The sequence below is a fragment of the Eschscholzia californica genome, unplaced genomic scaffold (genome assembly GCF_041429995.1).
Source record: "Eschscholzia californica isolate CP2 unplaced genomic scaffold, dmEscCali1.0.p SCAF_1, whole genome shotgun sequence".
Taxonomy (NCBI): Eukaryota; Viridiplantae; Streptophyta; class Magnoliopsida; order Ranunculales; family Papaveraceae; genus Eschscholzia; species Eschscholzia californica.
The window spans coordinates 6392403-6406068 of NW_028238198.1; the positions used below are offsets into that span (position 1 = coordinate 6392403).

Consider the following 13666-nt stretch of genomic DNA (forward strand, 5'->3'; position numbering starts at 1 on the left):
TTTCGTGTTTTTGGATGTGTCTGTTATGTATTTGTACCTGATCACTTACGTAGCAAAATTGACAAGAAAGCTATTAGGTGCATATTTGTGGGATATGATAGTCAAAGAAAGGGGTGGAAGTGTTGTGATCCTATAATAGGAAAGTGCTACACATCACGAAACGTGGTGTTTGATGAAGCATCTTCGTGGTGGTTCTCAGAAAAAGAGAAGCTACCAAACTCAAATGGCCTTAAAGACGAGATGAAAAGTGCTCAAATTCAGCTGGATATAGGTGGAGGTGAAGATACCGAAGACGATAAAAATGTCGAAGAATATGTAGATCAAAGTTCTTGGCAAACAGGTGTGTACCAACCATCAAATGAAGGTCCTAGAGAAACAATTACACCAAGGAGGTCAACAAGAATCAGTAAGCCGAATCCAAGATATGCAAATGGTGCTACGATAGAAGAAGAAGATACAAAAGAACCAGAAAATTTTGAAGAAGCATCTAAGATTCCAGAATAGAACAGAGCTATGGAAGAAGAAATAGCTTTTTTAGAACAAAATCAAACCTGGGAACTTGTTCGAAAACTAGCAAATGTGAAGCCAATTTCATGTAAATGGGTTTACAAAGTAAAGCGTCGCACCGATGGATCAATTGAGAGACACAAAGATCGTCTAGTAACTCGAGGGTTCTCCCAACAATATGGATTAGACTATGAAGAAACTTTTAGTCCAGTTGCAAAGATTACAACAGTAAGAGTTTTACTTGCACTTGCAGCTCACAAAAATTGGACATTATTGCAAATGGATGTGAAGAATGCGTTCTTGCATGGAGAATTAGACCGAGAGATTTACATGAATCAACCATTGGGATGTCAAACCCAAGATCGTCCAGAATATGTATATAAGTTACGGAAAGCACTCTATGGATTAAAGCAATCGCCAAGAGCATGGTACGATAAGATTGCTGAATTTCTAACCTATAGTGGCTATTTAGTGACAAGTGCAGATTATAGTTTGTTTATTAAATCAAATGGAGTGAAGTTAGCTATCGTTTTAGTATACGTGGATGATTTAATCATCACGGGAGATTGTGAAGAAGAGATTCTCCAAACAAAAGAGAATTTATCAGTTCGTTTTCAAATGAAAGAACTTGGGCAACTTAAACACTTCCTCGGGTTAGAGGTTGATCACACAAGTGAAGGTATATTTCTTCACCAAAGAAAATACTCTAAAGATCTATTAAAGAAGCTTGGTATGCTTGAATGTAAACCCATTGATACACCAATAGAGGTAAATGCCAAATTTTGTGCTCATGAAGGGAGAGACTTAGAAGATGCAACGATGTACCGACAATTGGTGGGCAGCCTGATCTACTTGACTCTAAGTAGACCTGATATTTCTTATGTAGTTGGTGTGATGAGTCGATATATGCAGCAACCAAAGAAACCTCATTTGGAAGCAGTTCGACGAATTTTAAGATGTGTAAAGAGCACACTTGGTTATGGTATTTTGTATAAGAAAGAAGGAGATTGCAAATTAGTTGGTTTTGTGATGCTGATTATGCCGGCGATCATGATACTCGATGTTCAACAACTAGGTATGTGTTTATGATTGGATTAGGAGCAGTTTCTTGGTGTAGCAAAAGGCAACCGACTGTATCCTTATCTTCAACTGAAGCAGAATACCGAGTTGCAGCTATGGCAGCTCAAGATAGCACTTGGCTTAAATGTTTGTTAACTGACTTATGTCAGCCAACTAATGAAACAATTTTGCTGCACTTGATGAGACACGAAAATGTCTCATTTGAATCTCTTAACTCAGGTTAGTTAGTCTAGTTCGAGCGGTTACTCTGACGTTTTGTTTGATTTTCTTTCTCAGGTCTCATTTCGGAGTTCGATGCGAAAACATCGTGATAAAGACATACTTGAGGGGCATTTTGGTCATTTTAATGACAAGGGTATTCTGGTCAATATTAGGGCTCATGTGAAAGTAGAATCCAATACGAATCTATCGGCGAAAGCGGAACTGGAATCGGAGTCCGGACCAGGGAATAATTGTCAGTCAATGTTTGAGTCAAAAGCAAATCTTTCTGTGACACTTGGCATGCAATCTGACAGTTACTTCGAAATTTCGGTACACTTTTCGGGAGAAGTAAGAATCCACAATCCAGGTACACGTGGCACAAGTCGAACGGCACGGATGAGGTGTCGGTACACTGTTGGGAAGCATTAGATGGCGCTCGGGATTTATTTTGGCTCCTGATTTGGTGCTTCACATGTAACAGTATCAGTACTCCCATTTCACATCCGACGGGCACTGTAACTCGCCTGAAGATCAGACAGTTATTCGGTATTTGCTTCGGTGATCCGCGCACCATCCTAGTGTCCCTCTGAATGGTAGAGCCAACAGCTGCTGTTACCAAATCAAAGAGAGAAATATTTCTCTTCTCTGTTTTCTTGAGAAAAAAAAGGAAACCAAGAGAGAGAGAGAGTGAGATGGAAACCGAGAGAGAAGAAAGGAAAGGGAAGCAGAAATGGTAAGAAGAAAGAAGAGAAGGAAAGAGAGACAGGAACCGTGAGCTAGATGAAGAGATAGAGTTGCTGTTTTTAGAGAGAGAAGATATTTTCTCTCTCTAAAAACCGCAACTAATATAGCTGAAGATGGATGGAAATAGGGGAGGATTTTTCGATCTTTCTTCTCTATATAGGTGAACAGATAAAACAAGTGGGGATTATCTCTCCACGGCTAGAAAAAAAAAAAACAGAGTTTAGACAGAGAGAAAGAGGAGAATCACTCGGGTTTGAGAGAGAGAAAGAAACAGAGACAGAAACTATTTCATCATCATCACCTTTTCTTTTCTGATTTTTCTTTTATGTAGTCTTTGTTCTTAGTGAGAGAGAGAGAGATTACAGAGAGAGATGGAAACAGGAAGTTGTAATCGAGAGAGAGAGAGAGAGATTAATAGTGAGATCATAGATTAATAGTGAGATCATTTCTCGGTTTTAAAGAAATTTCGATTTGTTTCATTGTTATTTCCGGTTAATTAAGTTAAAGAGACAGAAAGGAAAAGCTAGAGAGAGTTTATAAGAAAAGAAACAGAAAATTATAGAGAAAAAGATAGTTGGAGAAGATGAGAAAATAGGTGAGAAAATAATTTTCTCCCAGGGAAAATATTTCCGAGAAGACGAGAAAATCATTTTCCTAGAGGGTGTGTTTGGCAGAACAGTGGAAAATTAACAGGAAATCCTTTCCCTAAGGTCCTGTTTGGTTTTAAAATAGCGAAAAAAGTTAAGTTTTCTTCTCCCTCTCTTTACTTTATTTTCCAATATTTTTTTTATATAATGTCTATGAGTAACTAATCTGTTATCTAGGGTCTTAGATGAAGTTCTTCATAAATAATTTTAACGATATGATTTGTTAATCATTTTTATTGTTTTTTTCACGATAAAATCTTCCGGATTTTTAGACCATTCATGGACCAAAAATCTGAGTTATATAAAGAACTTGTTAATTAAATCCAAATAAATTGTCGTTAGAATTGTTAGAGGGACGGATTCAGAAAACCCTAGGTCCCCTTTATCTGAATATCAACTTTAGTATTATTTAAATTTTAATTGCTATTTATCTTTTTATTATTTGAAAAAAAAAATATATTACCAATCAAACCACTATTTTGAAGACATAATAGTTTTAAGATTAGAATTGAAATTTGACTTAGTCTCTGAGGAACGAACCGGTCTTACCGGAATTTTACAACTTGACACCCGTGCACTTGCGAGTGTAGACCTATTTAGGAAACTTTCTAGGCCCATCAAATTTTTGGCGCCGCTGCCGGGGACTTAGTTTGAATTGAATCTAATTTTATTTCTATTCTTGGTAAGTTTTTATTTTTGGACACTTTGACTTGCTTTTTCATTTTTGGTGTGTAGAACGCTAAGGAGCGAAGGAAAAGGCGCAACAAGGAGAGAAACTCAAGAAGGAAAATTTACATTTTATTTTTAGTATTTTTTTTTTTTTGGTGAGAGAGAGACTTTTAGACTTTCTAATTTTTATTTTTGGTATTAAAGTTTTGACCCTAAATTGGAGGGCTTTATAAATTGTAACCGAAAACCAAAACGAAGCCTCGGGTTGGAACACTCAAGGGGAGAGTGGCCCGGGTCGTCTGCAAGGGTCATCGCCCGTCTGGAACGGGAGGTAATTTCTCTAATCACCCACGAAGCCCCTGTCAGTGGGTAATTGTGTGTTTAGTGTGCCTAATTGCTTGATCGAATTGCTTAGTGTAAGCATTCTAGTTAGGGCAATAACCCAATTGAAAGATAGGAGACGGATTTCATCACCGTTCTCTTGCCCAAATAAGTAACAACATTCACGATCCCAAACTTCACCTAAAAATCTAAAATCTGAATTAGACATCAGCCCCTAAGGTTTCGAGCTCATAGGATCTTTGAAACAATTCAGGGACTTAATTTTTATTTGGGCATTCCTCAAAGGAAAGTGTTAATCAATTCTTTAAAAGGTCACCTCGAGAAGAGGCAACGCTACCGAAGGTTGGACGGCTATCACAACGTTCATCGTTGGTCGTCACCAAGAATTGTTTGACCGTATTACTTTGACGGAGTAACCCTCATAACAATTATTGTTCAAGCTTTGTAACGAAGTAGGAGCTGTCTAGAATTTTAGGGTGAATCTGACCAACTTGTCTGTCTATATTCTGTTTAGGTTGCTTGGTGGAGTCAGACTGATTGTGTTTGCTTTCCTCTAGGGTCTTCGTAGTGATTCCTCGGTTTTCGATTTAAAAAAAAAAAAAAGTTTTGTTGAGAATATCCTTGGTCATTGGGCTCTAGTTTATGCCTGATAGATATCGTGATAAGAGAGGTCGTTTCATTAGTAGAGAAACTCATCTAAGTAATCTTCTAGCCAATCTCTCTTTGAGTGACACTATGGGTGAAAATCTAAACCAAGCCAGGGATGGAAATCCACCTATGACACTCAGGGATTATATGAACCCTACTTTAACATGTCAACCATCATGCATACAGTTACCCCACTCCACGGCTCACTTCGAGTTAAAGCCGAGCATTATCCAAATGCTCCCACTCTTTCGTGGAGTTGAGAACGAGAATCCCTACCACCATGTTAGGGATTTTGAAGAAATCTGTGGGACTATAAGATTCCCCAATATGTCTGATGAAATAGTGAGACTTAGGTTGTTCCCTTTCTCTTTGAGAGAGAAAGCAAAATCTTGGTTGTATGCCTTACAACCTCATTCCATCACCGCATGGGAAGAATTAAACAGTTTATTCCTTCTGAAATTCTTTCCCAAGCACAAAACCACCGCTTTAAGGCAAAGTCTTAATAATTTTGTGCAACAAGAAGGAGAGTCTATCTACAAATATCTAGAGAGATTTAAAGAACTGGAACTACAGTGTCCACACCATGGTTATGAAAAGAGCAGACTAGTCCAATTTCTCTATGACGGACTAGACTATCCCACTACATCCATGGTAGAGTCATTATGTGGTGGCGGATTTACTTATAAATCCGTCGATGACTGCATGACGTTTCTAGAAAATCTAGCTGAGAAATCCCACCAATGGGAAACTTCTAGAGGACCTCCTACTAGGGCAAACCCTACTCCGAATAAAGGCGGCATCTATAGAGTTGATGACTCCGAACTTAAACTCGCCGCCATGACGAGAAGGATAGAAGCCCTAGAGCTTGGTCAGCCTAAAGCAGTTAGGGAGGATCCCACTCAGGCCATGAGTGTTGGAAATGAATCCATCTCTTATCCGTGCTCCGTCTGTGGAGACCCATCTCATACAGGGAATAAGTGTACCATGTTCTTTGTTTCTGACGAAAAAGAGCAAGCTAATGCTCTTTATCTAAACTCTAGGCAAGATAACCGTCAGAAATATGATCCTTATTCAAACACTTATAATCCGGGTTGGAGAAATCACCCCAATTTTTCTTGGTCCAAGGGTCAAAATCACGGTCAGGTTAGTAGTTTCATGAACCCTCCTGGGTTTAATGCTCCTAGGAATCCTTTTGCTCAAAACCAGGGTCAATCTAGTACCCAATATCCTTCTTAAAACAATGAGTCTTTAGCGGAAACCATGAAGCAACTAGCTAAAACCCATATAGAGTTTACACAACAGACCAACCAGGCTATACAACAGACTAACCAGATTGTACAAGAGACCAACCAGGCTGTAAGTAGTTTAAGAACCGAGGTAGGTCAACTTAGAGAAGCCCTTAGGAAGAGAGAACATGGGATGTTTCCTAGTCAACCAGAACCAAACCCGAAGGGTAAACAGTCGATGGACCAGGCTAATGCAGTAACCACCCTTAGAAGTGGTAGGGTAATTGATAATAAGGTAGGAGTTCCCGAAGATAGTGAACTAAACTCTGAACAACCCACCTTACCAACTAGTGTCCCTAGTAAAGAGCCTGAAAAGGCTCCTGAGTCTGAAGACCCACCCATTGTGCCTGAGTCGTATGTTCCTAGAGCCCCATATCCTCAGCGTTTGGTAGAACTAAAGAAGAAGACTCAGTTTGAGGAGATAATGGAAATGTTCAAACAAGTTAGTATTAACATTCCATTATTAGATGCTATTAAACAAATCCCAGCTTACGCTAAGTTCCTTAAAGACCTATGTACTAGGAAGCGTAAGATGAATGTGCATAAGAAAGTCTTCTTGACTAATCAAGTCTGCTCTATTCTCCAGCAAACCCTTCCAACTAAGTATAAAGACCCAGGAATCCCTACCTTACCATGCACCATAGGGGAACATGAGATCGAACGAGCATTGTTAGATCTAGGTGCCGGTGTTAACCTACTTCCTTACTCTGTTTACTTACAGTTAGGGTTAGGAGAAATAAAACCCACTTCTATAGTTCTCCAATTAGCAGATCGGTCTGTTAGGCGACCACGTGGGATAGTGGAAGATGTTTTAATAAAAGTTGGTGAACTCATCTTTCCGGTAGATTTCATCATCTTAGATACTGAACCAGTTAGTGATACCCAAAACCAAATTCCCGTGATTCTAGGACGACCATTCTTAGCTACATCTGATGCTGTCATATACTGTAGGAGTGGACTTTTGAAATTATCTTTTGGGAACATGACTGTAGAGATGAACATCTTTAAGGCTGGACTTTTCCCGGATGATGTTAATGAGTTTAATGAGATGAACCTAATAGATATGTTCGTTCAGGATTCTTTACCTGAGACTTTATCCGAGGATCCTTTAGAAACCCTGTTGGCTCATTTTGGTTTAGACTTTGATGAGGAGGGAAGTATCAATGAGGTGAATGCTTTGTTGGATTCTACCCCATTATTGGATACTAATAAGTGGAAAGCAAAAGCTGAACCCCTCATTTTGTCCGAGCCAATTGACTCGCCAACTGTAGAGACGAATCAACTATCATCCACCAGTGAGTCCAGTGGTCCTTCTATCCCAGAGTTGCCTCCATCCACAGAGAAACCACCTTCCTTAGAATTGAAACCCTTGCCTGAGAACTTAAAGTATTCGTTTTTAGGCCCATCTGAAACTTTACCTGTCATTATTGCTTCTGAGTTAGAAAAAGAACAGGAAAGTAGATTGCTAGATGTCCTTAGAAACCACAAAGAGGCTTTAGGGTGGTCAATAGCTGATTTAAAGGGTATAAGTCCTTCTGTTTGCATGCACCATATCTACCTAGAGGAAGATGCTAAACCGTCAAGGGAAATGCAACGTAAACTTAACCCTCACATGAAGGAGGTTGTTAGAGCTGAAGTCCTGAAATTGTTAGGTGCGGGTATCATATACCCTATTTCAGATAGTACTTGGGTCAGCCCTGTTCAAACTCTACCCAAGAAATCAGGCATTACTGTAGTCAAGAACGAGTCAAACGAATTAATACCCACCAGGATGACCACTGGGTGGCGTGTTTGTGTTGACTACAGGAAATTGAACACGGTCACGAGGAAAGACCATTTTCCTCTTTCTTTCATTGATCAGATGCTAGAAAGACTAGCTGGGCATAGCTACTACTGTTTCTTAGATGGCTATTCTGGCTATAATCAGATTCCGATAGCCCCTGAGGACCAAGAGAAAACCACTTTCATTTGTCCATTTGGAACTTATGCTTATCGTCGGATGCCTTTTGGGTTGTGTAATGCACCCGCTACATTTCAACGATGTATGATGAGCATATTTTCAGATATGGTAGAGACGTTTCTCGAGGTCTTTATGGATGATTTTTCAGTCTTTGGTTCATCATTCGATCAGTGTCTGCATCACCTCACACTTGTGTTGGTTCGATGCAAAGAGAAGAACCTAGTTCTCAATTGGGAAAAATGTCACTTTATGGTTCGCTCAGGAATAGTCTTAGGGCATGTCATTTCTGAAAAAGGCATTGAAGTAGATAAGGTTAAAGTAGAGTTGATAAAAAGCCTTCCAGTCCCTAAAACGGTCAAAGATATTCGATCGTTTTTAGGACATGCTGGATTTTATCGACGGTTTATTAAAGATTTCAGCAAGATATCTAGACCTCTTTGTAATCTTTTGGCAAAAGAGAACAAATTTGTCTTCCATGAGCCTTGTTTAGAAGCCTTTGAGAAACTCAAACTTATGCTTACTTCCGCCCCTATTGTCCAACCTCCCAACTGGAGTACTCCATTTAAGATCATGTGCGATGCATCTGATTATGCCATTGGAGTCGTGTTAGGTCAACGTGAGAATAAACTTCTTCACGTTATATACTATGCTAGTAAGACGTTAAACGATGCACAGCTAAACTACTCTACCACTGAAAAAGAGTTGTTAGCCTTAAGTGTATGCCCTAGAGAAGTTTAGATCATATCTTGTGGGATCTAAGGTCATCATATTCTCTGATCAGCTGCATTAAAATATCTCCTTTCTAAAAAGGATGCAAAACCTAGGCTGATTAGATGGATACTACTGCTACAAGAATTTGACATAGAGATTCGGGACAAAAAGGGTTCCGAGAATCTAGTAGCAAACCACTTGTCTAGACTTGTAGTCGAGTCTGTAGAAGACAAGTTACCCATGAGAGAGAGCTTTCCTGATGAGCAACTTTTTAGTATCTCCCAATCACCTTGGTTTGCTGATATAGTGAACTATCTTGCTACTGGTCAAATGCCCAAACACTGGACCAAGCAAGATCGTGATAAATTTCTATCCGAGGTAAAACGGTTCTTCTGGGACGATCCATACTTGTTCAAGTATTGTCTCGATCAGATCATTAGGAGGTGTGTTCCTGATAGTGAACAGTCCAAAATCATTTCCTTTTGTCATGATCATGCATGTGGAGGGCATTTTAGTGGTAAGAAGACGGCCGCAAAAATTCTACAATGTGGTTTTTACTGGCCGTCTATCTTTAAGGACACCCATGTATATTGTCTGGCGTGTGAACGATGCCAGAAGTTGGGAAGCATTTCACGTAGGAACATGATGCCCCTTAATCCTATCTTGGTAGTTGAGGTCTTCGATATGTGGGGCATCGATTTCATGGGTCCCTTCCCAAATTCATTTGGAAATCTGTACGTCCTAGTGGCAGTTGACTATGTGTCAAAGTGGATAGAGGCGGTTGCTTCCAAAATGAATGATCACAAAGTTGTGATCAATTTCTTAAAGGAAAACATATTTTCACGTTTTGGTACACCGCGGGCAATCATTAGTGACGGGGGAACACACTTTTGTAATAGGCAGTTTGAGCTTTTAATGAAAAAATATGGTATTACCCATAAAGTGTCTACCCCATATCATCCACAGACTAGTGGTCAAGTCGAGGTGTCGAATAGGGAGATTAAACGCATTCTAGAGAAAACGGTTAACACCAATAGGAAGGATTGGTCTTTACGACTAACCGATGCACTATGGGCTTACCGTACAACGTTTAAGACCCCTATTGGAATGTCTCCATATAGACTAGTGTATGGCAGAGCATGTCACCTACCTGTTGAGTTAGAGCATAGAGCATATTGGGCTATCAAGCAATTGAATTTTTCGCTTGACAAGGCGGGTAGAGAGAGAAAGTTGCAACTCAGTGAGTTGGAGGAGTTGAGAAATGATGCATATGAAAGTGCTAGGTTGTATAAGCATAAAATGAAAATGTTTCATGATAAAAATATTTTAAGAAAAACATTTTCACCGGGTCAGAAAGTTTTATTATATAACACACGTTTGCATTTATTTCCTGGGAAACTCCTTTCTAGATGGTCAGGACCTTTCACGGTCAAGTTTGTTTATCCTTATGGTGCGGTCGACATTGAAGACAAAAATGGTAGTGTGTTCAAAGTGAATGGACAACGGTTAAAACCATTTTTAGAGATGTTGAACGATACAGAGGATGTTTCTATCGAAGATCCTATCTATCCAGACTGATCCGTTTTGATCAGTTTCGTCTGGCTGAAGACGTTAAACTTAGCGCTTTCTGGGAGGCAACCCATGCATAGGACTTCTAAATCTGGTAACATCTTTCCCTACATCCTATTATTTTTGCATAGTCTTCAGAACATTGAGGACAATGTTAGGTTTAAGTTTGGGGGATAGGGGATTGAATTTTTAGTCCTTATTTCAAAAATTCAAAAGGGTTCAAAATTTTTAATTTTTAGATTGAAAATGTGAGTCTCGTTGTTTTTGCTTGTTAATAGTTATAGAGTCTAGTTGGTCGTACTATGCCTTTGCTGAAAGTTCTTCCACGAATTTCGAGTCTTGAGGTTGTCTGTGCACTAGCCATGTGAGTGTTAGATAGGTGACGAGTAGACTTTTCCGAGAAAACCTGATTAATCATAAGTGGAGACTTAACCTATGTGAGATTCTGAGCCTTTCTTGTTGTTTTGAGTGATCTCTTCTGAGCTAATTCCGAGTAGAGTGAAGAGCTACTCAGCCTCGCAATATTCATTAGAACTCATTTGATCTTCTGAGTTCAAATTTTACAACCACTAGGGATGTCATCAGGAAGTAAACCCTTCTCTTGTAGTCTGAGAAACTTGAAAGCAATGTCAACTAGAGGAAAATAGATCTCATCCATCATTTGGAACCCTGAGAATAAGACATGAAGCAAAGAGGAGAAAATTATACCCAAAGAAATTGTTGAGATAGTAAGATGTGTATTTTGAGTTGTATTACCAAAAATATATATATATATATATATATATAATAAAAAGAAAAAAAGTGTGTTTGTGTAGTTTTGTTTAAGTGTTTATCCCTTGAAGTAGTTCTTGAAGATTTGAAGACGTCGAGTTCTCAGGAGCTCTAGTCACATCATCATTATAGTCTATTGACCTCTAGGAAGCATTGTTAGATAGTTAATCAGGTGAGAAGAGTTGGTTAGCTTCCCCATTCCGTATTAGTGGTTGTTTCCTTTCTATGAGATCAGTCGTTTACCAGAAATTTAGTCCGTCTTTTGTAATGTGTTGAGTTTTCATTCATATTCATACTCACACATTGAGTGAACCATTTCTGAGTGATTTGAATTTTTGAGCGTATGACCGTGAGGCAATAGTCGAGGCGAAATGTATTGAGAAGGTAATCAAGGTCTTGTCTTTTCGGAATCGAGATGATACTCATATTGGCTGGTCACGTGCACTTCGGGTCTAGATTACTAGTGAAGGGGTTTTTAGCTTTTGTATGGTTTGGTCTGCTTGGATTTCATTTCTATTAACTTTCGAAAGTTTACCGGATAAACATTTTTAGTCCATATCATATTTAGACCCTTCTGCATTTTTGAATTTTGTGGGTATATTCACTGCAAACCCTCACGAGACAAAACTCGTCCTCTAGGGTAACCTAGAGGTTTAACGGCTTGTTGCACGTGCTTAGTGCAATCGTGATTCCCTACGAAAGTGGTGAACTGGGCTTGGTTTTATTTTTCTGTTTTGCTCGAGGACTAGCAAAATCTAAGTTTGGGGATGTTTGATGAGACATGAAAATGTCTCATTTGAATCTCTTAACTCAGGTTAGTTAGTCTAGTTCGAGCGGTTACTCTGACGTTTTGTTTGATTTTCTTTCTCAGGTCTCATTTCGGAGTTCGATGCGAAAACATCGTGATAAAGACATACTTGAGGGGCATTTTGGTCATTTTAATGACAAGGGTATGCTGGTCAATATTAGGGCTCATGTGAAAGTAGAATCCAATACGAATCTATCGGCGAAAGCGGAACTGGAATCGGAGTCCGGACCAGGGAATAATAGTCAGTCAATGTTTGAGTCAAAAGCAAATCTTTCTGTGACACTTGGCATGCAATCTGACAGTTACTTCGAAATTTCGGTACACTTTTCGGGAGCTAGATGAAGAGATAGAGTTGCTGTTTTTAGGGAAGCAGAAATGGTAAGAAGAAAGAAGAGAAGGAAAGAGAGACAGGAACCGTGAGCTAGATGAAGAGATAAAGTTGCTGTTTTTATAGAGAGAAGATATTTTCTCTCTCTAAAAACCGCAACTAATATAGCTGAAGATGGATGGAAATAGGGGAGGATTTTTCGATCTTTCTTCTCTATATAGGTGAACAGATAAAACAAGAGGGGATTATCTCTCCACGGCTAGAAAAAAAAAACAGAGTTTAGACAGAGAGAAAGAGGAGAATCACTCGGGTTTGAGAGAGAGAAAGAAACAGAGACAGAAACTATTTCATCATCATCACCTTTTCTTTTTTTAATTTTTCTTTTATGTAGTCTTTGTTCTTAGTGAGAGAGAGAGATTACAGAGAGAGATAGAAACAGGAAGTTGTAATCGAGAGAGAGAGAGAGAGATTAATAGTGAGATCATTTCTCGGTTTTAAAGAAATTTCGATTTGTTTCATTGTTATTTCCGGTTAATTAAGTTAAAGAGACAGAAAGGAAAAGCTACAGAGAGTTTATAAGAAAAGAAACAGAAAATTATAGAGAAAAAGATAGTTGGAGAAGATGAGAAAATAGGTGAGAAAATAATTTTCTCACAGGGAAAATATTTCTGAGAAAATCGTTTTCCTAGAGGGTGCGTTTGGCAGAACAGTGGAAAATCAACAGGAAATCCTTTCCCTAAGGTCCTATTTGGTTTTAAAATAGCGAAAAAAGTTAAGTTTTCTTCTCCCTCTCTTTACTTTATTTTCCAATATTTTTTTTATATAATGTCTATGAGTAACTAATCTGTTATCTAGGGTCTTAGATGAAGTTCTTCATAAATAATTTTAACGATATGATTTGTTAATCATTTTTATTGTTTTTTTCACAATAAAATCTTCCGGATTTTTAGACCATTCATGGACCAAAAATCTGAGTTATATAAAGAACTTGTTAATTAAATCCAAATAAAGTGTCGTTAGAATTGTTAGAGGGACGGATTCGGAAAACCCTAGGTCCCCTTTATCTGAATATCAACTTTAGTATTATTTAAATTTTAATTGCTATTTATCTTTTTATTATTTGAAAAAAAAAAATATATTACCAATCAAACCACTATTTTGAAGACATAATAGTTTTAAGATTAGAATTGAAATTTGACTTAGTCTCTGAGGAACGAACCGGTCTTACCGGAACTTTACAACTTGACACCCGTGCACTTGCGGGTGTAGACCTATTTAGGAAACTTTCTAGGCCCATCAACACTGCGATAACCAATAGCAATACATTTGGCTGAAAATTCTGTTTTTCATGCAAGAACTAAGCACGTAGAGATACATCATCATTTTCTAAGGGAG

At 38.5% G+C, this 13666-nt stretch overlaps 1 protein-coding gene across 1 annotated transcript; it reads left to right on the forward strand.

The window, feature by feature from the left end:
• The first annotated feature begins 513 nt into the window (after positions 1-513).
• On the forward strand, positions 514-7938 carry LOC147563632 (uncharacterized). The gene is given in 5 exon segments (XM_086654618.1): positions 514-1489; positions 1606-1713; positions 6592-7391; positions 7449-7892; positions 7894-7938. Coding segments are annotated over 5 exon segments (2373 nt in total).
• Positions 7939-13666: the final 5728 nt, after the last annotated feature.